The sequence below is a fragment of the Entelurus aequoreus genome, linkage group LG02 (genome assembly GCF_033978785.1).
Source record: "Entelurus aequoreus isolate RoL-2023_Sb linkage group LG02, RoL_Eaeq_v1.1, whole genome shotgun sequence".
NCBI classification, from domain to species: Eukaryota; Metazoa; Chordata; class Actinopteri; order Syngnathiformes; family Syngnathidae; genus Entelurus; species Entelurus aequoreus.
In genome coordinates, this window is record NC_084732.1 from 38,275,198 (window position 1) to 38,300,724 (window position 25,527).

The 25,527-nt window shown below is 38.1% G+C and overlaps 1 protein-coding gene across 1 annotated transcript in view; it reads left to right on the top strand.

The window, feature by feature from the left end:
• Positions 1-25,527, top strand: part of LOC133633672 (CUB and sushi domain-containing protein 1-like) — a 1,183,208-nt gene that overhangs the window by 967,523 nt on the left and 190,158 nt on the right. Inside the window, exons 29-32 of the mRNA XM_062026293.1 lie at positions 1,122-1,313; positions 9,542-9,680; positions 14,335-14,522; positions 17,389-17,583. Coding sequence (XP_061882277.1) covers positions 1,122-1,313; positions 9,542-9,680; positions 14,335-14,522; positions 17,389-17,583 — 714 coding nt within the window. The remainder of the gene's footprint in view (positions 1-1,121; positions 1,314-9,541; positions 9,681-14,334; positions 14,523-17,388; positions 17,584-25,527) is intronic.

Consider the following 25,527-nt stretch of genomic DNA (forward strand, 5'->3'; position numbering starts at 1 on the left):
TCACTCTAACGTTCCTCATCCACGAATCTTTCATCCTCGCTCAAATTAATGGGGTAATCGTCACTTTCTCGCTCCTAATATCTCTCGCTCCATTGTAAACGACGGGGAATTGTGAGCAGCACTACCGCTTGTGACGTCACGCTACTTCCGGTATCAGCGAGCAAAAGTTGCGAACTTTATCGTCGATTTTCTCTACTAAATCCTTTCAGCAAAAATATGGCAATATCGCGAAATGATCAAGTATGACACATAGAATGGATCTGCTATTCCCGTTGTAATAAAAAATAATAATTTCAGTAGGCCTTTAAGGGATAAACGTGATGGAGTACATTTTGTAATGTATTTTCTTAAGTGGAAAATTCATAAGCAGAACCTTGTGCTTCTATCTCCTTCTCTTACTGTATGGTTTTCAAATCCTCTTCATTTTAACAATAAATATTGACACTTACTAATATGCAAATCAAAGCCAGTAAGCTCGTTCCATTATTATGGTAATGACACCTTGAAAGATCAAATATAATGTATTGTATAGTGTATGCAAAGTGTATGTTTTGCACATTAATTGATTTGTGTCCAGGGTTAACCCCTAACCCTTAGAGATATTCACTGCTCGGCATCTGGCGTAAAAGCTAAGCCAAACCAGGCATGCAACCCCTGACAGGAAAAGCCTTAGAAAATGCTCTCCCCCCTCCCTCCAAAAAAAAAAAATGATAGTAACTATTGTTAGCAACCAAAGCGTTGGCGCTTTGCCCACCTTGGCTCCGGTGCCGCCTACCCTGGTGTAGTGAATGTATGTTTGGTGGTGGTCGCAAGTTGGCAGCCACGTTCCAGTTTGTGTACCCAAGGGCAGTTATTGCTACATACTGGGGACTATACAGTGAATGAATAATGGGTTTTGTTTTGGCCTTCTTATTTCTAATCTGTCTCCGTATGCGTCACTGGTGTTATTTATAGTAAAACAACATTTCTGTCTGCATTGTCAATATGTTGACAGTAAGCCTGTTTGGCTCCACCACATAATGGACTATTGTGTGTCTGTAAATTGTAGTTTTTTGTTTTCAGAAAGATAATATTGTTGTGTTGGAGTGCCCCTGTCTCAATGTCCGTCTCGCTTTGTCTAGCCACAACAGCAACGACCTGCAATGACCCTGGCATCCCAGTAAATGGCTCTCGATATGGGGACAGTAAGGAGCCCGGTGACAGCATGACGTTCCAGTGTGACCCCGGATATCAGCTCCAAGGCTCTGATACCATCACATGTGTCCGCATGGATAACAGGTTCTACTGGCAGCCCGACCCTCCAACATGCATGGGTAGGTGAACATTAATCAATCAAATTAATTCAAACGGCTTCCTTTGTTAAGACAATTCAAAAATATAGGAGCAATGTTTGGAGTGAACATTTCTAATGATTTTCTTAGACCTTGAAGGTATGTTCATACAGTACTTGCTGTCATCCCAACCAAGACCACTAGAGAGCGAGGTCTCAGTCTGCTTGCAAGTGAACTCTGGTTCAGTTTGGTTCTCTTGATCTGCTATACGGACCAAAGACCAGTACACAATATGCAGCAGTTGAGGATGTCGTTGTGGTTCGTGCAGCCCTTTGAGGCATTTGTGATTAAGGGCTATATAAATAAACTTTGATTGACTGATAGATTGATTTCATGCTCATAGAGGTAGATCGAACAGCTCAAGTCTAGTCTCGACTGCTCGGCTCAGAGGTGAAAAAGTATTTTAAGACAATCTGAACATTCCAGTTGAGATAGATTAAATGCCCTGGGAAGTGCAATGTGATGTTTTAAGAATTAGGTCGGAAATTATGCTAAATTTTAAGCACGGTATATTGTGTTTCTAGTCTGTCTTCTATTGTGTTTGTATGTACATGTGCAAACTCTAAAAACACTGTGGCTGTACAATGAATAGCCCAATGTGTGTTAGAAATAAGGTGTAATGCTTCTTATTAAAATGTTTGACCTTTAGGACATTTCCACTCTATAATATCCTAATTTAGTGGGTCAGAGCAAGTGTTACTACTGTAGCAATACCCAAACTATTAGCAATCTTTTTTTTACAAATTAAAGCGCAATACCTTTTATTTTAAATCGCCACAGTAACAAAATATGCCTTTTTTTTGTGCTGCCTGAATGTGGATCCTATAAGTGTCAAAAATTGTAGCGGTGACTTGAAATAACTCATCAGCAGGCCCCCCACAACCCTGAAGATTTGCTACAGATGCTGTCTTTTATAGATCTCATCCAGTTTTATGCTCAAGTGTCCAAGGTGATGTTTGTTTACTGAAATACAGGCTGTTGAAGCCAAGGCTGTGGGAAGATACATCTTTCATTTTCTCACACAATTAGTTTACGTGCTTCTTCTACTCCACAATGAGTCATTTTTCTATCATGTGTCCAGGCATTTTGATCACAATCTTACATGGATTAGATCTTTTGACTAAATAGTTCTTATTAAAACCATTAACCATTTGTACATTATGAGTAGGACAGATTTTGTCCTTGTTTTGAGCGGGTTCGATTCCTGCTTCCGCCATCCTAGTCACAGCCGTTGTGTCCTTGGGCAAGACACTCTACCCACCTGCTCCCAGTGCCCCCCACACTGGTTTAAATGTAGCTTAAAGCTGTAGATAATGGGTTTCACTACATAAAGCACTTTGGTTCTCTGGAGAAAAAGCGTTTTATATATATATAATTCACTTCACTTGTTTTGTTTCAATTGGGGGTATAGCCTTTTCCTTTTCTACCTTTCCAACCTCTTCCCCTACTGACTCCGTCTGACTAAACTAATTGAATTGTTAACGGGATGTCACGTTGACGACACTCAAACACTAATGTTCACCCTTTACTCGAGTCAAATGGGAACCTGATGGGACTTGGATTGTGGTTTGAGGAATTTATAAAAGACAGAGTACCTCAAAGGTGGATAAATTCTGTTTGGATTCTCTCTTTTCAGGGCAAGGTTCTCCCAGATTCTTTTATGATCAAAGATGTCTGAATAAAGTGCGGTGATTAGAATTGATAAACAATTTTCTTCTACAAAAATTAGAAAAGTACAAACAGTAGCAATGCCAGCGCTGGGGAAAAGACCGAGTTGTCTAAAGTCCGGCACTTTCTCTGCAGATGGTTACTATACACGCATGCTTTTGTCCACCTTGCTGCGCCTCCATGGCGGAGATGTTAAACTGAAAGTTAATTTTGCGTGTGTGTTGGGCACACACACACACTCTCATCCGCTCTCATTCCATCCGCACCTGGTACATCCTAACATCATTAAAATTAGAAAGAACAATGTGTGTGTGTGTGTGTGTGTGTGTGTTCTTGTATTTATACCCTTCTTGGGACATCAACAAGGAAAAGTAGCTTCCATATGAGGACCAGAGAACAAGTTAGGACCGAAATCATGAGCCCAATACGGAAAACCATTGCATCTAATAGAGAATGTCTCATTTGCACCCCTGGTGGTGAAATCCATCAAAATGAGGGTGGTCCCAAAAAGGAAGGATTTTTCAAATTGACTGTCGGTTTTAAAAGTGCCTCCCCTCTGGTCAACATATGAAATAACAAGTGTGTAGAAAAAATTTAAGTGCTCCCCCTCTGGCCAACATATGTAAAAACAAGTGTGTGTAAGACATTTAAATGTGCCCCCTTTGGTCAAAATTAATTGTAAAAATAAATATGTATAAAGAAAATGCTGTTATAACTTGAAGTAAATAATGAAGATTAAAAAACAATTACAAACAAAAAATAAAAAATATTAACTAAAAGCTTGTGTGTGTGTGTGTGTGCATGTGTGCGTGCATGTGTGCGTTTGTGTGCATACAGATAAGAAACGGGGTGAGCTCATTTTGTTTGTCTTCCTCGAACAAAACGAAGGCTGAAAAGAGTAACTTCTAAGATGTTCCATCTTGGTGGGGAAACATTTCCTTAACAATATCACAGCACAAATTAAATGGTGCAGTTTTGAAACCTTCTCCACAGAGAAACCATCAGCTGTGGAATCACTTGTGTATTGTACTGAGTAGATTGTAATAACATTTATGAGGTCATAGAGTTATACTGAAATGAATATGCATAGCCCCACTCAAAACTCATTCCAGGCAAAGTTAAGAAGCGGTGGTGGGGTGGTAATATTCTTTGCAGTAAATGAAAATATATTGTTAGCACTCAAATGAACTATTCTATAACATTCTATATTATTTCTTTAAAATTGGGACACATGCAACCTCCCCTCGGAGAACATAGTACAGCTGAGGTCTTCCCTTCTCTCAGAATTATATTGTGTGGAGTTTTATGCTCACTTCAGACTATGTTTACTCGTTCACTGTAGGAGATGAAAATAATTGAATTCCTGTGTTTTAACATAACAACAAATTACATAACACAATGACATTCATTAAATGTCTTCATGACGCATGCAATTCTAGTCACCTGTAAGCAAGTGTGTCATAGGATTTACTTTCCGATCACAGTGGTACCTATACTTAAAGGTGTTTTGAGATAGGAGCTGTCTCTCAGCTAATTGTTATGCTTTAAGTTACAACCAAAAATTTGAGTTACAAACACCTCTGTCATTAGTTAATGTAGAAAATGTCACAGTAAACCCCGTAATATCCACCCAAAACTTCTGGTCTTATAGCTAGAGATCGACATAACTTTGTTTTCCAACCATGAGAAGGAAGAAAGTGAGCATGAGGGATAGTGCTGGGAAGAAGGAGATGGTAGTCATTGAATTAAAAGAAGAAAGCTTCAAAAAACATGACCGAGTGTGTTGCCAACTTGGTTAAACAATTTGAACGTATCACTGCGAGTCTGCACCATACTGATGCAGAATGAGTAACGCCAGCCAAGAATGTTAAAATAATATCTAAACGGCAGAGCATGAAAATATGGAAACTATGCTGATGGTGTGTTTGATAGAGAAGCAGCGCGAAGGAGATAGTGTAGAAGTCCACTATCCAAGGAAAATGTACATTATTATTACATTTGTTCCTAAAATTAAAATTGAACAGTTTTTTTTTTGAGTGGGGGGCAAGCACTAATGAAATGTATTTAAATTAATTTGTTGTTGATTTGAAATACAAATGTTTTGAGTTCAGAGCTCAGTCACAAAACCAAATAAGTTTGTAAGTTAAGGTACCACTGTATTGTATTTTATGAGTTGTGTCGGTTGTCATTAAACGATGTACTGTGAGGGATTGCAATAGTTACTCAGTGATTTTGCTATGCTGCACGCATGCTTTGTATATGACTGAAATCATGCCAGCCCCTTGACCACTTTTTACAATTGTGCAAACACGGAAAAATTGTGCTACGCGATTGAGTGTGATCTCACCCGTCAAATGTTCTGGGCTTTAGGCGATAAGTGTAACCTGACTCTCGCCAGATCCTTGTAGTTCGCTGAGCTCCACACAAGGATCCAGGAGTTCTCAATAGGAGATGTATTTCAGAAGGCAGGGGCCTTGTAAAAAAATAATTTTTATGTGATTGGATAAACCACTTGTCTGTTATCTTGAATAACGTGCTACTTCAACCACTCACATCCAAATCAACCCGTGACGCTGATGAGAGCGACGCTGAGAAATCCAAACCCGGTCGGAAGAAGAGCCAAAACATCCTTGCCACCAATAAATGCCTTCAAAACCGTTCTGTTCATCTTTTAAATAATTAATATTCGATAGATTCGACAAAACAGTTGCAATAGCAGAATCAATGTCAGCACACGACGCAGCGAGGGCTATGTGCCGCCATTGTTGTTTGAATCAACAATGGCGTCACATCTATGTCACATCTATGTAATCCCGCCCGGCGATCATGATTGGTTCATTATGTGTTGCTATCTTGAAGGAGTTTGCAATGCCTTCAAGCCCAGACCCTTGTGTGGAGATCAGCGAACTACAAAAGTCTGGCAGGAGTCAGGTTACGATAAGTGGCCCCTGGCACGGGTTGCCAGTAGTGTGATTATGCCCTACTGTATGTCTTCTGGCACCTTCAAAGACGGACCCACCAAACACTTTGAAAACCGATGTACGAAAGCTATGTTTCCGACATCTGCTCATTGTCAGATCCCTATATGTGTATTCTTTATCTACCATTATCACCACCATCAGAGCCACCTGGTACGAAGTACCCGGTTAGTTACTGTAAGCCACTCCGCATTGCATTAGCACTCCACTTCTGCAGTTGGTTTTCCACACTCCAATTTTCAGGTGTGCTTTCTTTTATTTAGTCTCCACAACTCCCTCTGACACACTTGATTTCCTCACAGAAATAAACAAGTTATTCCCAGTCTGTATTTCTTTCTGCAATCATCAAATGCAGGATGGCAGAGTCAGTGCAGAAGAAAAATGATTATTCCAGAAAGTTTTTGTAAAGCATTTGCACAGACTTACCAGACCCTCCTCCTGTATCAGGTAATAAAGAACTAAAATTACTTCATTAAAGGCCTACTGAAATGAATTTTTTTTATTTAAACGGGGATAGCAGATCTATTCTATGTGTCATACTTGATCATTTCGCGATATTGCCATATTTTTGCTGAAAGGATTTAGTATAGAACAACGACGATAAAGATTGCAACTTTTGGTATCTGATAAAAAAAAGGCTTGCCCCTACCGGAAGTAGCGTGACGTAGTCAGTTGAACATATACGCAAAGTTCCCTATTGTTTACAATGATGGCCGCATGAAGTGAGAGAGATTCGGACCGAGAAAGCGACAATTTCCCCATTAATTTGAGCGAGGATGAAAGATTTGTGGATGAGTAAAGTGCAAGTGAAGGACTAGTGGGGAGTTGAAGCTATTCAGATAGGGAAGATGCTGTGAGAGCCGGGGGTGACCTGATATTCAGCTGGGAATGACTACAACAGTAAATAAACACAAGACATATATATACTCTATTAGCCACAACACAACCAGGCTTATATTTAATATGCCACAAATTAATCCTGCATAAAAACACCTGCGTGTTTGTTATGCTAGCTCCTAGCTCCTCTGCTAGCTCCTAGCTCCATAGAACACGCCAATACAATTCAAACACCTGATCAACACACACCATCACTCAGCCCAAAAGACCGTTTACCTAACCCAAGGTTCATAAAGCTTATATATTTTTAAAAAGTTACGTACGTGACGCGCACATACGGTCAAGTTATCGAATGTTTAGCAGCCAAGGCTGCATACTCACGGTACCTGATATTCAGCTGGGAATGACTACAACAGTAAATAAACACAAGACATATATATACTCTATTAGCCACAACACAACCAGGCTTATATTTAATATGCCACAAATTAATCCTGCATAATAACACCTGCGTGTTTGTTATGCTAGCTCCTAGCTCCTCTGCTAGCTCCTAGCTCCATAGAACACGCCAATACAATTCAAACACCTGATCAACACACACAATCACTCAGCCCAAAAGACCGTTCACCTAACCCAAGGTTCATAAAGCTTATATATTTTTAAAAAGTTACGTACGTGACGCGCACGTAGGTACGGTATGTGTTATGCTAGCTCCTCTGCTAGCTCCTAGCTCCATAGAACACGCCAATACAATTCAAACACATGATCAACACACACAATCACTCAGCCCAAAAGACCGTTCACCTAACCCAAGGTTCATAAAGCTTATATATTTTAAAAAAGTTACGTACATACGCAAAAAAAGCCAAAGCTGCATACTCACAGTAGCACGTCTGCGTCTTTGTCATCCAAATCAAAGTAATCCTGGTAAGAGTCTGTGTTGTCCCAGTTCTCTACAGGCGTCTGTGTATCCAAATCAAAAGTCCTCCTGGTTAGAGTCTCTGTTATCCGAGTTCTTCCATCTTGACTGCATCTTTCGGGAATGTAAACAAAGAAGCGCCGGCTGTGTACTGTTGTGGCTGACTACGTTCGAAAAATACGTCCATTTCGCACCGACAACTTTCTTCTTTGCTTGCTTGGCTTCCTTCTCCATAATGCAATGAACATGATTGAAACAGATTCACGAACACAGATGTCCAGAATACTGTGGAATTATGAAATGAAAACAGAGCTTTTTCGTATCGGCTTCAATGTGGAAGGCATACCCGTGTTCGCCGGGCTACGTCACGCGCATACGTCATCCTCAGAGGCGTTTCGAACCGGAAGTTTAGCGGCAAATTTAAAATGTCACTTTATAAGTTAACCCGGCCGTATTGGCATGTGTTATAATGTTAAGATTTCATCATTGATATATAAACTATCAGACTGCGTGGTCGGTAGTAGTGGCTTTCAGTAGGCCTTTAAGTCTTATGCAGTCCATCATATAGAAGTGATTACAGTGGAGGTGAAATGATTATGGACTGGTGTACTCCCACTTCAATAGTTGCCTCACTATTACTATCCAGAGATTTACAACTCTGACACAATTTGGACATGTCTCCCTTCCTCTTTTTATTGTGCCTCACTATTGCATACCGGCCAGCACGGGGAGAGAAAGCAATTATAAGAATGCCAGCTTACACTTGACATTTCAGCACTGGTTCCACCAAGCAGTACGGTTTCACTGTCGGCAAAGCAATTTCTAGCATCCCTATTGTAATAATTGCAGAGTATAAACACTCATACTACTTTCTGGCCCTGGTCCGTTGGGCTACCAACAACAGTGATAAAGTACCTAAAAGAGGCGGAGATAGACACACTGAACTCCGACATTTGGTAATTTTTTCTCATTCTTTATACCATCAGGAATGTTTGATTAACATATACACACCAAGAAGAAACAATGCATACTAAAGTTTATTTTTGTAAGTAATTATCTTATATATTAAAATGTGAGTCATGCTCAGTGTGCTAAAACACACCTTCAGTTACATTGATAAAGTGATGCGTAGTGCAGGGTTTTCATGATGTTATCATCGTCATTGTCAGAATACCACCATAGTTTTTTCTGTGACTAACTTTGCCATTCTTTCCTTTTAAAGAAACTTTGCTTTGTTCCCCCAATGCCGCCACTGACTTTTCCTCACCTATTTTTCCACAGTTAAATCACCTTCTCTGTGTTCTTTGTTTCTTTGCGATATTATGCATCTTCGGGGTGCAGCGTTGCAAACACCTCCATGTACGGGAGTGTGTGTCTGTGTGCGAGTGATCTTAACGTTCAGGTTCAGGCCTTTGTTTATGTCTACTTCACTGTAGCTAATGTGTTCAAACCCACCTGAATCTTTTACAAGTCCTTTATGTCTGCAATGGTGCCTGAATTGATCGCTGGTGCTAAGAGTTGTCCTACAGGACCACTAGGGTTGCTTTCACTGGTAGACCAGCCCCAATATGTCTCTGACTCGTTTTACCTACTCTGTGTATCCGTGAAAACAATATCAGTCATGCACCAATGTTATTCTCTCTCCCAAGTCACCTCAGCCACACCTCCCATCAGTACTTAACCCTTCCTCTCCTGTGCCTACATTCGGGGATGATATGGATACTCCCGCAAGGTTGAATCTCCCTTCAGATCCAAAGGCCCTAATGTTGAATAAACACCATCTCTCTATTTTGGGCTTTTCTCCCCAGCAACATGTGGAGGTAACGTCAGTGGTCCTTCTGGAGTGATCCTGTCTCCTAACTACCCCCAGCCATACCCACCGGGGAAAGAGTGTGATTGGCGAATACGAGTCAACCCAGATTTTGTCATTGCACTTATCTTCAAAAGGTAGGCGTGACCATGGGGCTTTTAATAAAAGTGTAACTGTCACAAAATGCATGCTCAGTTCTTTACCTGCAAGTGGAATTCTGTGTCTGCAGAACCACTTTTGCTGGCAATTCTTACAAGTCATTTTAGTCGTTAAATATTTAGATCTAAATAGCAGTGCACATCCTTTTAGCTCAGTTTTAGGATTATTTGAGGTGAGTGGGAGATTGGAGGATTTAACTGCAAAAATTGACATAATAAAGTGTTTCAATGTGCTTGTACAGTCATGGTCAGAAGTTTACATACACTTGTGAAAGACATAATGTCATGGCTGTCTTGATTTTCCAATAATTTCTACAACTCTTATTTTTTTGTGATAAAGCGATTGGAGCACATACTTGTTTGTCACAAAAAACATTTATGAAGTTTGGTTCTTTTATGAATTTATTATCGGTCTACTGAAAATGTGACCAAATCTGCTGGGTCAAAAGTACAAAAACAGCTCAAGTTTTGTTTCATCTGACATCACATGGACAAAGATAAGACCTTCTAGAGGTAAGTTCTGTCTGTGGTCAGATGAAACAAAAATTGAACTGTTTGGCCACAATACCCAGCAATATGTTTTGGGGAAAAAAGGTGAGGCCTGTAATCCCAGGAACACTATTCCTACCGTCAAGCATGGTGGTGGTAGTATTATGCCCTGGGCCTGTTTTGCTGCCAATGGAACTAGTGCTTTACAGAGAGTAAATGGGACAATAAAAAAAGAGGATTACCTCCAAATTTGGAAGTTGGGTCTTGGGCGCAGTTGGGTGTTCCAACAGGACAATGACCTCAAACACACGTCAAAAGTGGTAAAGGACTGGCTAAATCAGGCTACTATTAAGGTTTTAGAATGGCCTTCCCAAAGTCCTGATTTGTGTGGACAATGCTGAAGAAACACGTTCATGTCAGAAAACCAACAAATTTAGCTGAACTGCACCCATTTTGTCAAGAGTAGTGGTCAAAAATTCAACCAGAAGCTTGCCAGAGGCTTGTGGGTGGCTACCAAAAGCGCCTTATTGCAGTGAAACTTGGCAAGGGACATGTAACCAAATATTAACATTGCTGTATGTATACTTTTGACCCAGCAGATTTGGTCACATTTTCAGTAGACCCGTAATAAATTCATTAAATAACCAAACTTCATGAATGTTTTTAGTGACAAACAAGTATGTGCTCCAATCACTCTATCACTAAAAAAGGAGTTGTAGAAATTATTGAAAACTCCAGACAGCCATGACATTATGTTCTTTACAAGTGTATGTAAACTTTTGACCATGACTATGTTAATAAATAAGCATACATTCTAAACCTATTTTCACTCACACATGAGGCCCAATCTACGAATGGTTTGCATGTAATCAAACATGTGCAAACTTCATAGCATGCGTAAAGCTGATTTCGTAAGCTTTTACATTGAAGGTTGCATCTCTGAGATAAGCAGAATAAGTAGCGCAATCCATTGAACATGTCCGTCTTCATGCACAATATAAATATAAAATATATGCAGAATATATGCTGATCATCACAAAGCCCATGATACTGGGAGCAAAAGTTTATTCTAAACAATCATTTAGCAAACGCACTGTAGTTTATCAATACTGATCACTGTTCCGCAGGCGCTCTTGTGCGTCTTTATTTAGTACGTCTGAAAAGTATGTGCAAACTGACAGTAGTGCATGGCTGTGCGAAAAGAGGTGATGGTGCTACAAAGACAGACAATAGGCAGAGACTCCTCCATCCTCCGTATGCTTGTCAACATACAGTATATGGACTGTCAATAATAAAAAAAATATTAGCCATATCATGTATTCAGCAATAAAGTTTTGTAGCACCTGGATTACTTAACAAATTCAATTGATGTGTTTTGGTGTCTGCTGGCATGTTTTAAATTCCGTTAATGTTCTCCTATTGGAAATATATTAGGATATATTTCCTATATAAGAAAATCTTTCATTGAGTATTTTCTTGCAGATGCATTAATGTGCTGCTGTTGCGATGGTCCACCGCCTTCCAGAGCGCACACCACTGGTGTTGTCAATAGATTGAGAATATATATATATATATATAACAAAAATAGATGTTTACTAATGTAATGGTTAAATGTGTCCACATCAGTTTTGTAGGCACAACATCATCAAACCATGACACATATTGTCACAGATGATTATTGCGAAATCATGCAATAACAAGCAATACTAACTCCATGCAGTAGGTGTAAAAAAAAACATATTTGGAACTTTTTCAAAAATGGTATCGTTATTAATACCTTAATCATAATGATACACAAGCACAATTAATCATTTTGGTTATGTTTAACTTTTTACATTATAATTGTTATTTTTAGTCACCAAAAGTAAAAAAAAAAAAAAAAAAAAATGTTTTAATTACTGCACAGCATCAGTAGTGTTGTTATACTATTGTCCCGGAATTAAATTAGCATATTTAATGATTACACTGACCTTTGCGACTTGAATGCTACGCTAAGATTAAAATGGATTTATATTGAATGTCACTGCTCTTTCTGCATTTTTATTTCATGACATTTTTACTAATAGTTTGTGGCCTTCAAAAAGTACTCTATGTATTGGTATGGATCACTTTTAAAGCATTGTCACTACCGAAGGGCTTATGTGCTGTAAAGCTCTTTTCAAATTGGATATGAATAAAGTGTCTTAGCATTCACAGGGCGTATGTTAACCTTGCAAATGATTGCATTAGGTGATTACAGGCAAGCATAATCCGATAACAGATAATGCTGTCAGAAAAAGTTTCAGTAGTACACATTAAATGAAAGGTTGGGAAAAATCAGACTATAATTTAGGTAGTCCTGCTAAGAAATTGTGAAGATTTTTTGATTCTAGAAGAAACTAAACAGCTTGGCCAACATAGTTTTAGGCAATATGCTCAACAATAATCACGTTAATGCAAACTAAATAAGACAAAATGAATGTGACCACCAGTGATACAAGTACCTATATGCCACAACTGCACACATTTTTAAACTTTTTATCATTTCCTACTTGGACTAGAATGGCACTTAGTATAACTAAGACCTCTACCAAGGACAATTATGGCCTCTGTCAGGCGCGGACCAATACCTCATGGTGCACTTAGAATAAAAATGTGTAAGGAGGAAGGTGTATTGCTCACAATGGAACCTATAATGTATTTCCATTTGGTCCCACTATGTACTTACTTAAGTGACTTTACCATTAACATTACTGCATTACAACCGTGCATGCGTACTACAGCATGTACCACAAAAGATACTGTACATTTTACAGTCATTGACGTTATAACAGGGCTAAACATCAAACCCAACACTGAGAAGGATGGCCTACCTTTTGATGGGGAACCAGAGCAATTCTAAACCTGCACTCTAGTAAGAGTGCATAGATAGATGTGTTGTGGGGGGTATAGGGAAGGTATACAGATCTGTGTGTTTGTGCATGTTTGGCTGCCAGGTGGCCGCTAATACCGAGTATAATTGCTGTCAGGGTTGGATTGATGGAATTATGGTGTTTATATGTTAACTTGCTCTAATACAGTGTATGCACATTTTGTCAAATTGACAGTTTTAAATCAATTTACACTTTTGAATTTATAAAAAAAATTCACACCAACACTGAGATATCAACCTCTCGCAATACGACAGAGATGGCTAAAGTATTATTATTCCAATCCAATCCACTTTATTTATATAGCACATTTAAACAACAAAAATGTTTCCAAAGTGCTGCACAACAATATTAAAAACAATATTAAAAAACAACATACAAATATTATCCTTAGCTCCACCAATGACTTGAATAAAAACAAAAAATAAGTAAATATAAAAACAATATAAAAACAATATAAAAATAAATGATTAACAATTATTTTAAAGAGTAAAACCAATTAAAACAGTAAATAGAAATTAACATTTATAAAAAAAACACAGAGGACCACACAACTCACGTAGTGTTAAAAGCCAAAGAATAAAAGTGGGTCTTAAGACGAGACTTAAAACACTCCACAATGGGAGCAGTTTGAACATGGAGGGGCAGAGTGTTCCAGGCAGAGTGTTCCAGGGCTTCCCCTGGATTAAGTCTGGTCTTGGGCACCTCGAGCTGGAGCTGGCTCTCGGACCTCAGAGCGCGCGCAGGAGTGTAAATTTGGATAAGGTCCGAGATATACTGAGGTGCCAGTCCATGTAAAGCATTAAAAACACAACAGCAAGAATTTAAAATCAATTCTAAAATGAACAGGGAGCCAGTGCAAACTCTGAAAAATTGGGGTTATATGCTGGCGTTTCCTGGCCCCTGTTAAAAGTCGTGCTGCCGTGTTCTGGACTAACTGCAACCGGGAGAGAGCTTTTTGGCTAATGCCAGCATAAAGTGCATTGCAGTAGTCCAGGCGACTTGAAATAAAAGCATGCACGACTTGTTCAAAAAGGTTAAAAGATAAAAACGGTTTTACCTTTACTAAAAGACGAAGATGATAAAAACACAATTTTAAAATGCCATTGACTTGTTTGTCAAGTTTAAAATCGCTATCTGTAGTGACGCCAAGGCTGAATGACTTTCATCAGATGAATTTAAATGAAGGGGTCTGTTTCAGCTATAATTGTCTGTCTTTGTTTTGCTTCTGTCAGTTTCAACATGGAGCCCAGTTATGACTTCTTGCACATCTACGAGGGCGAAGACTCCAACGGGCCACTGCTGGCAAGTCTCCAAGGTAGCCAAGCTCCTGAGCGCATCGAGAGCGGTGGTAACAGTCTCTTCTTGGCATTCCGATCGGACGCTTCTCTGGGCATGTCGGGCTTTGCCATTGAGTTCAGAGGTAAACCTTGGTCTGCCATTCATTGCCTCTTAAATAGTAATACATTTTGTAGGTAAAGACTGAATTCCTGCATAGTATTTTCCGACTGCCAGTTGAAGTACCATACTACTTTCTGTAATGCAAACAGACCATTTCAGGGGTCCTGTGTTTAAATTTAGTAAAACAAAGAGGGAATTACTGTATTTTACGGATTATAAACCACACCAGTATATAAACCGCAGATATACAGTATATTGGTAGTTTTGAAATTAGATATTTACATAGGAAGATTGTGTAAATGTCCATTTACATACCTTAATTGTTTCCAAACGGTGTCTGTAACACGGCTTATCAAACAAACCACAAAAGTTATTGATGATATTCATTATCCTTAATGAGAGGGATGATATTTTTTCTTTTTTTAATAAGGTTTAAGATGTTTATCAGGATTTTTCTTCCTTGTACTTTGTAAAGACTTTGTGTTTAAACAGTTTCTTGAAGTCAATCATTTTAATACCGTGTTTGATTTCTTAGCCTAATCCATTCCATAATTTAGCTATCAGTGAAGAAAAAGCCACAGATTAGCCACACCTTTATATAAACCGCAGGGTTCAAACCTTGGGAAAAAGTAGTGGTTTATAGTCCAGAAAATAGAGTAGAACAAGGTGGTTGTAGTCCGGAGCATTGAGTTCGGGCCTTGCCGGGGAGATTTAATGTTTTTTCTCCTGATTGACAGTATTTGCAATCAATAGTGAACTTTCCAAACCTTCATTTATAAACCATAATGCCTTTACGTGATGCCCAAGTGCAACAGTGTTTTTCATTGAAATGTGATTGCTGTGATTGACCTGCTGCAGGGTACACTATCTTGATCATAATTAGAGTTTATGGGTGGTGATGATTAAAAAGTCGATATAGGGGTGTATGGTCTGTAGACGGGCTAATATTTTAAGATGCCAACTCTATTCATATCTGCCTCATGTCATGAGGTTTTTTCAGCTGAAAGGGCATGATGCTTTGTGTCAGCCCATGAATCGTTTACCGCCACAGATTGTGACTCATCCTGGTTTTACAAAAACTGCTGGACTGGCGGTGATTTAACAGCTATTGTCAAAGTGAAACTGATTATTACTTCACAGCCTGACTGCAGATGAAATATCCTCTGTCAAGTTTATATATATATATATATATATATATATATATATATATATATATATATATATATATATATATATATATATATATATATATATATATATATATATATAAATGTGTGTGTGTATAAAAAGTTTGTCTCACTTCATTTATCTGTAATTAAAAACGATTATCTCCCCCTCTGTTGTCTGTCTCGCCACGACACCTCACACCTCTGTACTTTTGTCATTAACTCACTACCTTTTCATCTGCCATCGCTCTAATTAAAATGCAACCTTAATCATCTCCCTGTTTCACTTGCGTCTTACCTGCCACCCCCTGTTCCTCTCTTTCCTTTTTTCCTCATTCTTCACAGGAAAAGCAAACAGCCCGGGCCAACACTGACTCATTTAGACTTTGACAGTTATTGACATGGTTTGACTTCCCATTTCTACTCTATCCCTCTTGCTTTTGTCATTAGCTCCTTCTTCTATGACGAATAAGAAATGTAAGACAGAGGATATCTCATATAAAGGGTTTGTTTCTGTCACATCTAATCATATCAGCAAATACAGAGTAAACTACATAGTGCTGGCTTGGGAAGCAGCCGCTGTGTCTTGCTAAACTCAGTCAGGAGAAACGTAAAATCTGATTTCCATTTATAAAAGCCTCCATTGCTCTTCCTTATTGCCCTTTAGTAAAGACATGTTGTTGGGTTCTGATAAAACTGCTTCTATGGCAACAGCAATGCCAATTATGCATTGTATGCCATGAATTCCATTGAATAACAGGTCCATGCATCCTGTTCTAAAGGTCAGCCACACGTGTTTCAGGTGTCAAACTCAAGGCTCGCAAAATGTGTGTCAGTAAATCACTTCCATCTTTCTTGCAAAATTTATTTTTTCCTATAATTTTGACAGATGTATATGTCCTGCATGCCATTACTTGTCTTTAAAGCTTTAATATTAACTGATCTTGCCAGACCCATTGTTTGAGATGTTTCAAACATTGTTTGTTAAAATTGAAAAAAAAACAACTTAATATCCGCCTTTCACCATGATTCATGATTTAAAGCCAGTTATCCATTAATTTTAAATGTAATAATAAAATGTGCAGGCAATTGTTTAATAATAATATGAGGAGATCGTTAAGTTGGTGAATGATTCACATTCCTATAATTCGATTTAATTCAGATTCTTGAAGTGACGACTCGCTTCAGAATCAATATCTCGATTTAACATGATTCTCGATTCAAACCAATTTCAGCATTATATTATTTGGTATTAAAAAAGTAAAACATTTCAAAACAGGTTACAGGTTACAAAAGCTCATTATGGTTGCTGACGTCTACGTATAGTGAATATTGTATATAAAATATACAGTATAGGCTTTTTTAAATCATTTTTTTTAAATGATAAAACTATAATCGAAATAAATACGACTCGCGATTCAGATGTGAATGAAACATTTTTTTGCACCTGTAGCGATTATACTTTATTATTCATATATATTTACTGTTACAAGATGCCCTATTAAAAAAACCATAACAGCGATTTGGCCTCAGTGAAAACGAGTTTTATACTGCGGCATTATCGTTTTTCCTCTTATAAAGTTTTACATATTATAACCCTTGGACAACAAGACATTTATGTATGCTGTCATAAAACATAAAATGGGCCACTTGGACGCAAAAGTTGTGTCGTAGTTCAGTACATTTTGATACTGTAACCTAATCTATTTTATTTCTCTGCAGAAAAACCCAGAGAGGCCTGTTTTGATCCCGGGAACATCATGAATGCTAGTCGGACCGGACATGACTATAAACTGGGATCACAGGTGTCCTACAACTGTCACCATGGCTACACAATATTGGGTGGAGATACCATAACATGTGTGATGGGCCGTGACGGGAAGCCCATTTGGGATAAGGCTCTACCATTTTGTAAAGGTAGGAAAGATTCATGCACAACCACATTGTTAAACATAATATACTGTTTCCCACTAAGACACTATTGGCAAATCAATCATTTGTGGGAATAATTTGGGGGAGGTCCTTTTTTGTTCCCAGTAAACAAAGCAAGGTTATGCTTCGATCAGTTTGTTGTTGAAGAACTTGAGAATCCCATCCAACACATTTGGGGTGAACTATAACACGGAAATGAACACAGTACTAAATATAAAACTTGATTCATGTAACAATGTCTTTATCATTGTGGTTAATTTTGACCTTGGCATATATAAACATTATTATTGCACACAGTACAGTATAGCCCTTGCTCTGTAGCCATGTTAGTGCAGTACAATGTGTGTGTGTTACAGGCCTCGCACTGAGTAGCCTGGTCCCAGTGTTCGATGTGGTGTGTCCTGTTTTATAGGAATAAAAACGAGACACAAAGTGCTTGATTGCGTTGTCATCGCAGGGTGTGACCTGACTCTTTTATTAAACATTTCTTGATTTCTTTACTCTCATTTGCATTTCTATTGTGCTTTTAATCACATCCAAATAGTTTCGATAATGTAATTTCAGTTCTACATTTGTTCATTCACATCGTTAAACAATTACATCTTTACTTTTGAAATGATAAAACAAATTCACAAAAACATGGAGGATTGATCGTTACATACCCAAACACTATATTTCCTGTGTATAAGCATCACATAACGGTACTGTTGCTTTAATAAACCTCTTCATCTTACATGTTTGTACTGTATCCTGACATTGCTTCTTTTTTAATATTGCTGATTTCTTGAACGCTTTTTTCTATATTGTCACTGTCATTATAAATCAATTACAATTACACACATTGTTACCTGACTATACCTAGAAAACTTCTTAACAATCACAGTTTAACTTCAACAAATCCACTGCCGCCGCCATTCCCGCCCAACCACGCGCTCACACACAAAGGGAGACATCGCTTATTGAACGTTACAAATTTCATCACACATACACACTTCAACAATATACTTCGATATTTCTATATTCAGAAACGCTTATAATTGCTTGGAGACAAATGTGTTAATATTATCACACTTTACAGACCAGTTTTATAGGAATACAAACGAGACACAAAGTGCTTGATTGCGTTGTCATCGCAGGGTGTGACCTGACTGAGACACGGAAGCACTAACAAGCACCTCCCATTTTCCTCCTTTCCTATACGAGTGCTCCCCCTGCTGGCGTGGCGGAATAACAAGTCTTGTGGCATTCAGCTTGGAAACATACACTTAAACCAGGGGTGGGCAATTAATTTTTACCGGGGGCCGCATGAGCTACCCGAGCACTGCTGGAGGGCCACATCGACAATATTTCAATTAAATTTTGCTCAATATTATTTTTGATATATACCGTAAGATAAATAATAATAATAATAATAATAATAGTAATACTTCAACATAGTGTGTGTAACAGCATTCCATGACTAATATATATAAATTAACATTAATAATAAATGACAGTAAAATAAGCACACGTATGACTGAGGAGTCATAGTGTAACTTTGTGTGGTGTTTGAGTTGTCCGACTTTTTGTGTGGCCTTAAACGCACCAGTGGTTTAGTGCTATGCGTGTTGGTGACAGATGACAAGTTGGTTTTGGCCTGGTTTGTACGGCAGAAAATGACTAGTTTTTCGAGATAGAATTGTTTTACTCATGTTTTTGGTGTGGTTATGTCCGAATATAAACAGTTTTGTTCAATAAAGTGATCGATATAATTCCTGTCCTCGAAGCATCTCGATAGACGTTACAATAATTGAACGGTGTTCAATTGAACGGTGTTGACGAACACCATTAGGGCCGCTTGTTGTCACTGTCACTCAAAGTTGCATTGCAAAATTCCATAGAATAAATATGTTTATTTTGTTTAGAATTCAGATGGGATTTGATTTGGTGCGCGGCATATACTTGCTGCGCGCAGCGGACGCTTGAGCAGTGCGCAATTGCGCAGGCACGCACCTTAGGTGAGGGGACGTTGCTTTGCAGTTCATGTGTTGTTGAAAACACGCCATTCCTCATCAACTTTTCTCTTTTTGGCGTCTCGGGTGTAAACCGTGCATCACTTGTCGCTGCATGTGCACCTTCACTCGCAGGTTACACACGGACATACGCCCATAAATAATACTTTTCAAAATAAAAGCAGCACAGTTGTATTGCGCGCAGGACATAGATGTTTTTTCAACTTTATTTTGTAATTGCAGTTGTTCACATTCACTCACAATCACGCACACGTCCACACGGAAGTAATACAAATAACGATTTTCAAAACAAAAGCAGCACCGTTGTATTGCACACTCGACATAGATACTTTTTAAAATTTATTTTGTAATTTATAATTGGCCTCCCGCGGGCCGGACAGGGACGCACAAAGGGCCGGATGCGGCCCGCGGGCCGCAGAATGCCCAGGTCTGACTTAAACTGTGACTTTAGATATGAAAATACCTCGAACTAAATTAGGATACTCTATTTACACATTAATTTTACAAAACAATTGTGACTACTAATTGTAAGTGTCACATGTGCAGTGCCCATTCCAGCATATATTCCTAGATCACTGGACGAAGTTGTGTGTGCTTCATTGTGTGTGTGTGTGTGTGTGTGTGTGTGTGTGCAACTCTGAGACATATTCTGTCAGGGATTGGAAGGCTAAACTGTCACAACTGTCTATTTGATTAATGGCTGACAGAGCCAGGGAAATGGCATCTGCCAAATGTCCATTTGCACTGTATTTGTCATATGAAGTGTGTGCATGTGAACTGTACGTGTGCATTTGTGTCTAAATCAAAAATAAGAAAGACAGTAATCTGACCCGCAAATCACTGGCGGGTAGCAATAAAAGAGGAATTTTAAAATGAACACAATAAAACACGTTTAATTAAATCTCAGCCACCGCTGTACTTTATAAAGTCTGATAGACTGTCAAAGAAGACGGGCGGGGGGAGCACTTGAGACCAGCAGCAAATAACTGAAGTGGCTTTATCTCATGTTCACATCCATTGTTTTTTTTATCAAGATATGCCCCACCACTTATCAACTTTTGCTTTCTGCTCGGCTTTTTCACATACAAAGCCGCTGTCATTTGTATTACAAGAGCATACAGAAAGGATGCTTAACAAGGACAAATACTCTGCAGCATATACCGGTACTTTGTTGTTTTACTTTTCCAGCGAAGGTACAATAACTATTCTTCAAGTTGATCCATTTTGCTCACCAGCCTTCAGTCAGCAGTTTTGCTGTTGATCTCGACAAATGTTAATTAGCTGACATTATTTGAGTGAACTATTGAACTACCCATACAGCAATGTATTAATCAGCAGAAGCCTAGTATTGATGTTGTATTCATATTATCGGCTAGTCATGGAAGACCCCAACATGGCTTTTGATCCATACAAAAGTCCCTCTTCTAGGCTGCAAATGTAGCCTCTTTCATCTGTTACTCAAGGTTTGACAAAAAAACTGTACTGTCATTGGCCACTAGGGGCAGATTGGGACTGAAATATTTTGTGACTTTATCCACGGCGGAAACATGATATACTGACCGTTTTTTTTGCGCTATTGTCACACAAGTTATAATTTAGTATTTTGATGCCTCTGCCCGCTGGGTTTTGCAGTTTTGTGATCAGTTTTGTGATCACCGGCAGGGGGCATACTTACTTGGACATTCAGTAAAGCTATCAGCCAGAGGGAAGAGCCATGTTTGAGATTAGTTGAGTTTGAGGAAACACAAGAAAAGGTAGGTATCATGTCCATCTAATATTGGTGTGTGCATAATAACACTGACATGTGACATGCAATGACATTAATGCAGCTCTGTATCCATCAATGAGTGTGCAGATATACTTAATGATGTGACCCAGTGAATCTATATAACAGGCCTGGGCAATTATTTTGACTCGGGGGCCAAATTTTGAGAAAAAAGTGTCTGGGGGCCGGTGTATCTGATTTTTAGGAACACTAATACAAAACCTCACAATAATGTCTGATTGAATGCTAAAAACGTTATGACAGACCGCCTTAAAAAATGGATTTACATTTTTGTTACTAAATGAGACACCCAGAATGTACATGAAAATAAAGAATGTGGGGTTTACGATATTAACTATGAACGATAAAACACTGAATATTAACACATGAACATCACACCCCCTCTTGATCGACATTTTACTATCAAGCAAAACAAAAAAAATGCAACAAACACTGCTAAATATAAATTCAAAGGGTGAAAAAATAAACCCACCTACAATCTGATACATCTGATATATCACTAAGCTTTAGAACTTTCTTGTAAAAATCTCCTTCCGCGTCTGTCCCTGACACCCGCATTTCAGGCTGGCCACTCTGGAAACACTGTGGAAACGCTCCCCACACACACTGCTTGGTGCCTCGTCTGAGCTGCTGTGACTTAGATTACCATAGTAACTAATTAGATTACCATAGCAACTAGTATATCATGCAAAAGCGCAGATTCCAACCATTGAAATACTTTGTATAGTTCAAGACTTACGGTCATTTGAAAACATCACTGCACATCATAATGGCAGCTACAGTTTCCATCTTAAAGATCTAAAAAAATTATTTGGGAATGTTCGGCGGGTCAGATTGAAAAGCTTAACGGGTCTGCTATATACTATTCATGAAGTTTATTTTCAGCCGTGTATGAAAAAAAAATAGCCATGACTTTCACTTTCAAGATAAATATTTACCAGTGTACATTTTCAGAAGAAGAATTATGATACTTTTGGAGAAGGTGGAAAGTGGTTTCAATTGCAATCTGGGAACGCCCCCACAAACGAACATCTTGCAGACAGACTGAAAAAAACAGGTTATAAATGTGACCTCGGGGCAAAATCTGCTATTTGCCTAAAAGTATTTTAAATGTCGATTAAATCATCATAAGAAAATGACTATGCACTACTTTATAATGAGTATTGAGACCATTGATTGATTACCAATTATTTACATTTCTTTTTAAATATTTCCAACAAAACGAACAAACTATAGATCTGCATGTTATAACAATTATATGTGCACTCAAATTAGCGAAAACCCCTCCGACCTGAGATTTATATCCGTTTCCACATAGTTGTCAACATAACACATCACCGTTCTCCACAAAAAACACGACTCTCCGGTGTTGTTTAATCTTTTCCTGTCAAAGACACAACAAAGCACATTTTCTTTGGATTATCGGTTTTGGATAAGAAACAAAGGTGTAACAGAGCTAAGAGAGAATGACTGTGTTGTACAGTAGTAAAGGCCCATTGTTGCCTTTAGTATCCGAATGGACCACAGAAGCAGATGATGTAGCTGTGCATTTTAAAGTTTTTAATGTTCAAGCACAGGGGGAAAACACAAAGCAATTGCACTAGAGGGGACAGCCAGTGCCATGAAGAAATTAAGATTAAGAAAAACAACAGGAGGAAGACTATGGAACACAGAGCAAATACAAAGTAACAAAGTAAATGCAAAAATACTTTCTGTTGATAATAAAAGCATCTTACCTCATCGCTCTCCTGGTTCCTGCATCTTGGGGTCCCAAGAAATTGCAGCCATGTGAGGAACTCGCATGGCTGCAATTTCTTGGGATCCCTGAAGGCCACAGAAAGGAAGCAGTCTTGCACGTAAACGTTCCACAACATAAAGTGACCTTCGAGCAGTGAGCAGTGCTCGAGACAAGGCATAAATAGGACACGCTGATTGGCAGCAGGTGTAGACCGCCTGCCAATCAACGGCAGGTGAGTGATCAAACAGTGCTCAGAGACAAACAGGAAATGGAACAAAATAAGAGCACTGGTGAGAAGTAAATACAAAAACAAAGAAACAAACAGAAATTAAGTGACAGATCGTCACAAGAGCAGAGTAAAACAATTTAGAACCACTGAATTCTGAGAAAAAGATGATGGAAACACACAAAATGTTCATTTCCAAAGCTTATAACTGCATTAGATTAAATCTTTCCATTAGTATGCAGTTAAAAAGAGTGTTCATACCTTGAAGAGCTGTTGCACAAGGTGGATTGACATGAATCATGGTTACAACATGAGAGATGTCAATTGATACAAAGGAGAGGATTATCAAACCTCTTAAAAAATACTTCTGAAATCTGGACCAAGTACAAAAACATGGGAAGGTTGTAAAAGGCAAGCATAGTGGTAGACCAGGGAAAACATCAAAGCACAGTGTCATGACAGAAAAGTGAAAGAAAACAAAAACAAAAACAAAATGTACAGCATAACAAGTGAATAACAAATGGGCGGAAATAGACTGGAGTCCTCATCTTTGGCCGAACTGTAAGAAACTGTCCAAAGGAAATTGAATTTAAATACTAAAAAGCTAAATGAAAAGTTTCAATATGGGCTAAAGAAAAGCAATCAGACTATAAATGATTGGGTAGAAGTCAAATTCAGTGATGAATCATAAATCTGCATTGGGCAAGGTGATGTTGGCACTTTTGTTAGGTGCCGTTCCAATTAGATTTATGAAGATAACTTGCAAACATAACATGCAAATTTCTACAGCCACTGATGACAATGGTGTGAGGATATGGGGCTGCATGTAGGGATGGTAATTGATAAGATTTTTCTGGTTCCGATTCTTTTTTCAATTCTGCTTAATGACTCGGTTCTTTATCAGTTATATTATCCATTCTTATTTGGAAAAAAAAAGGTGGATTAGCATTAATGTTGTTTAGTTTTGAGGTAACATGGCCCTACAAAGGCAACAATTTAAAAAAGTACATAAAATAGCAGAAAAAATAAATATTACAAAAATAATATTCTGTAGAATATAACAAAATAAAACATGTGGAAATTACACAAGAATCTAACATTTAGTAACATTTTCAAAACATTTCAGAATCTTTGTCATCTCTCTAGAAATATATTGGTGAAACTTAAAACATTAAAATGGTTTGTTTAGATTTACAAGGTGAAACTATCATACGCATAACATACAACTCAATATATGTCAAGCCTTACAGTCTTTAAAAACTAAGACGTGATGATCAAAATTATGATAAAGGCTTGACATCTCAATTTGCATGTGATGAGTTTATATTACGTATTAGTTTCAAATTTGAAGTTTATTGCTGAAATGAATTTACTTTTACACAATATTCTAATTTTATGAGTTTCACCTGTATGATGAAACATGCAACTGTTTTTTGACTACAATTGAACATTCACCTCTTGAAAATCAGGAGCATTGTGGAAAATTGGTTCAAGCATTTGAATATGAAAATGCATCTTACCAGAGATGAAAAACTGTGAAAATATCCCTTTACGAAAGATACATAAGGTCAATGACCTATCCTGCAAATAGTCCGGATCTAAATCCAATTGCAAATCTATTGGGAAGTTGAAGAAAATGATCCATGACATGACTCCAACCTACAAAGCTGATCTGACAGCAGCAATTGTCACGTTGGAGCAAGACTGATAAAGAGGACTATTTGTCATTCCTTAGGTTCAGGCCTCAGAGACTGCAAGCGGTTATAAAAGCTAACAAAGTACAAGTGGTATTTTGTAGTTTGTTTATGATTCCATAACATTTTCCTCAGATAATTGATTCTATATTTTTTTCCCACTCTGCTTCATCTAAAATTAGTCTGTTACTACCACATGCTATTTTGTTATTTTTCCTAAGGCTAGAAAAAGGCCATTTAAAATGATTATAGTTGTGTGTCATGTCTGTTAAGTACTTTTATTTTTATTTAATTTTTGTGAATGAAATTAAACAACTGAATGAACATCCTCCAAGTCTGGCAATTGCATATTTTCTTCCAAAAGTTGTATTAATATTTTAAAAACACTTAAATAAGCTACGCCCATTGAAATTAAATCAATTTAATCCATGCTTGCACCATCACCCCGATGTTAACATGTAGCATGCCTTAAA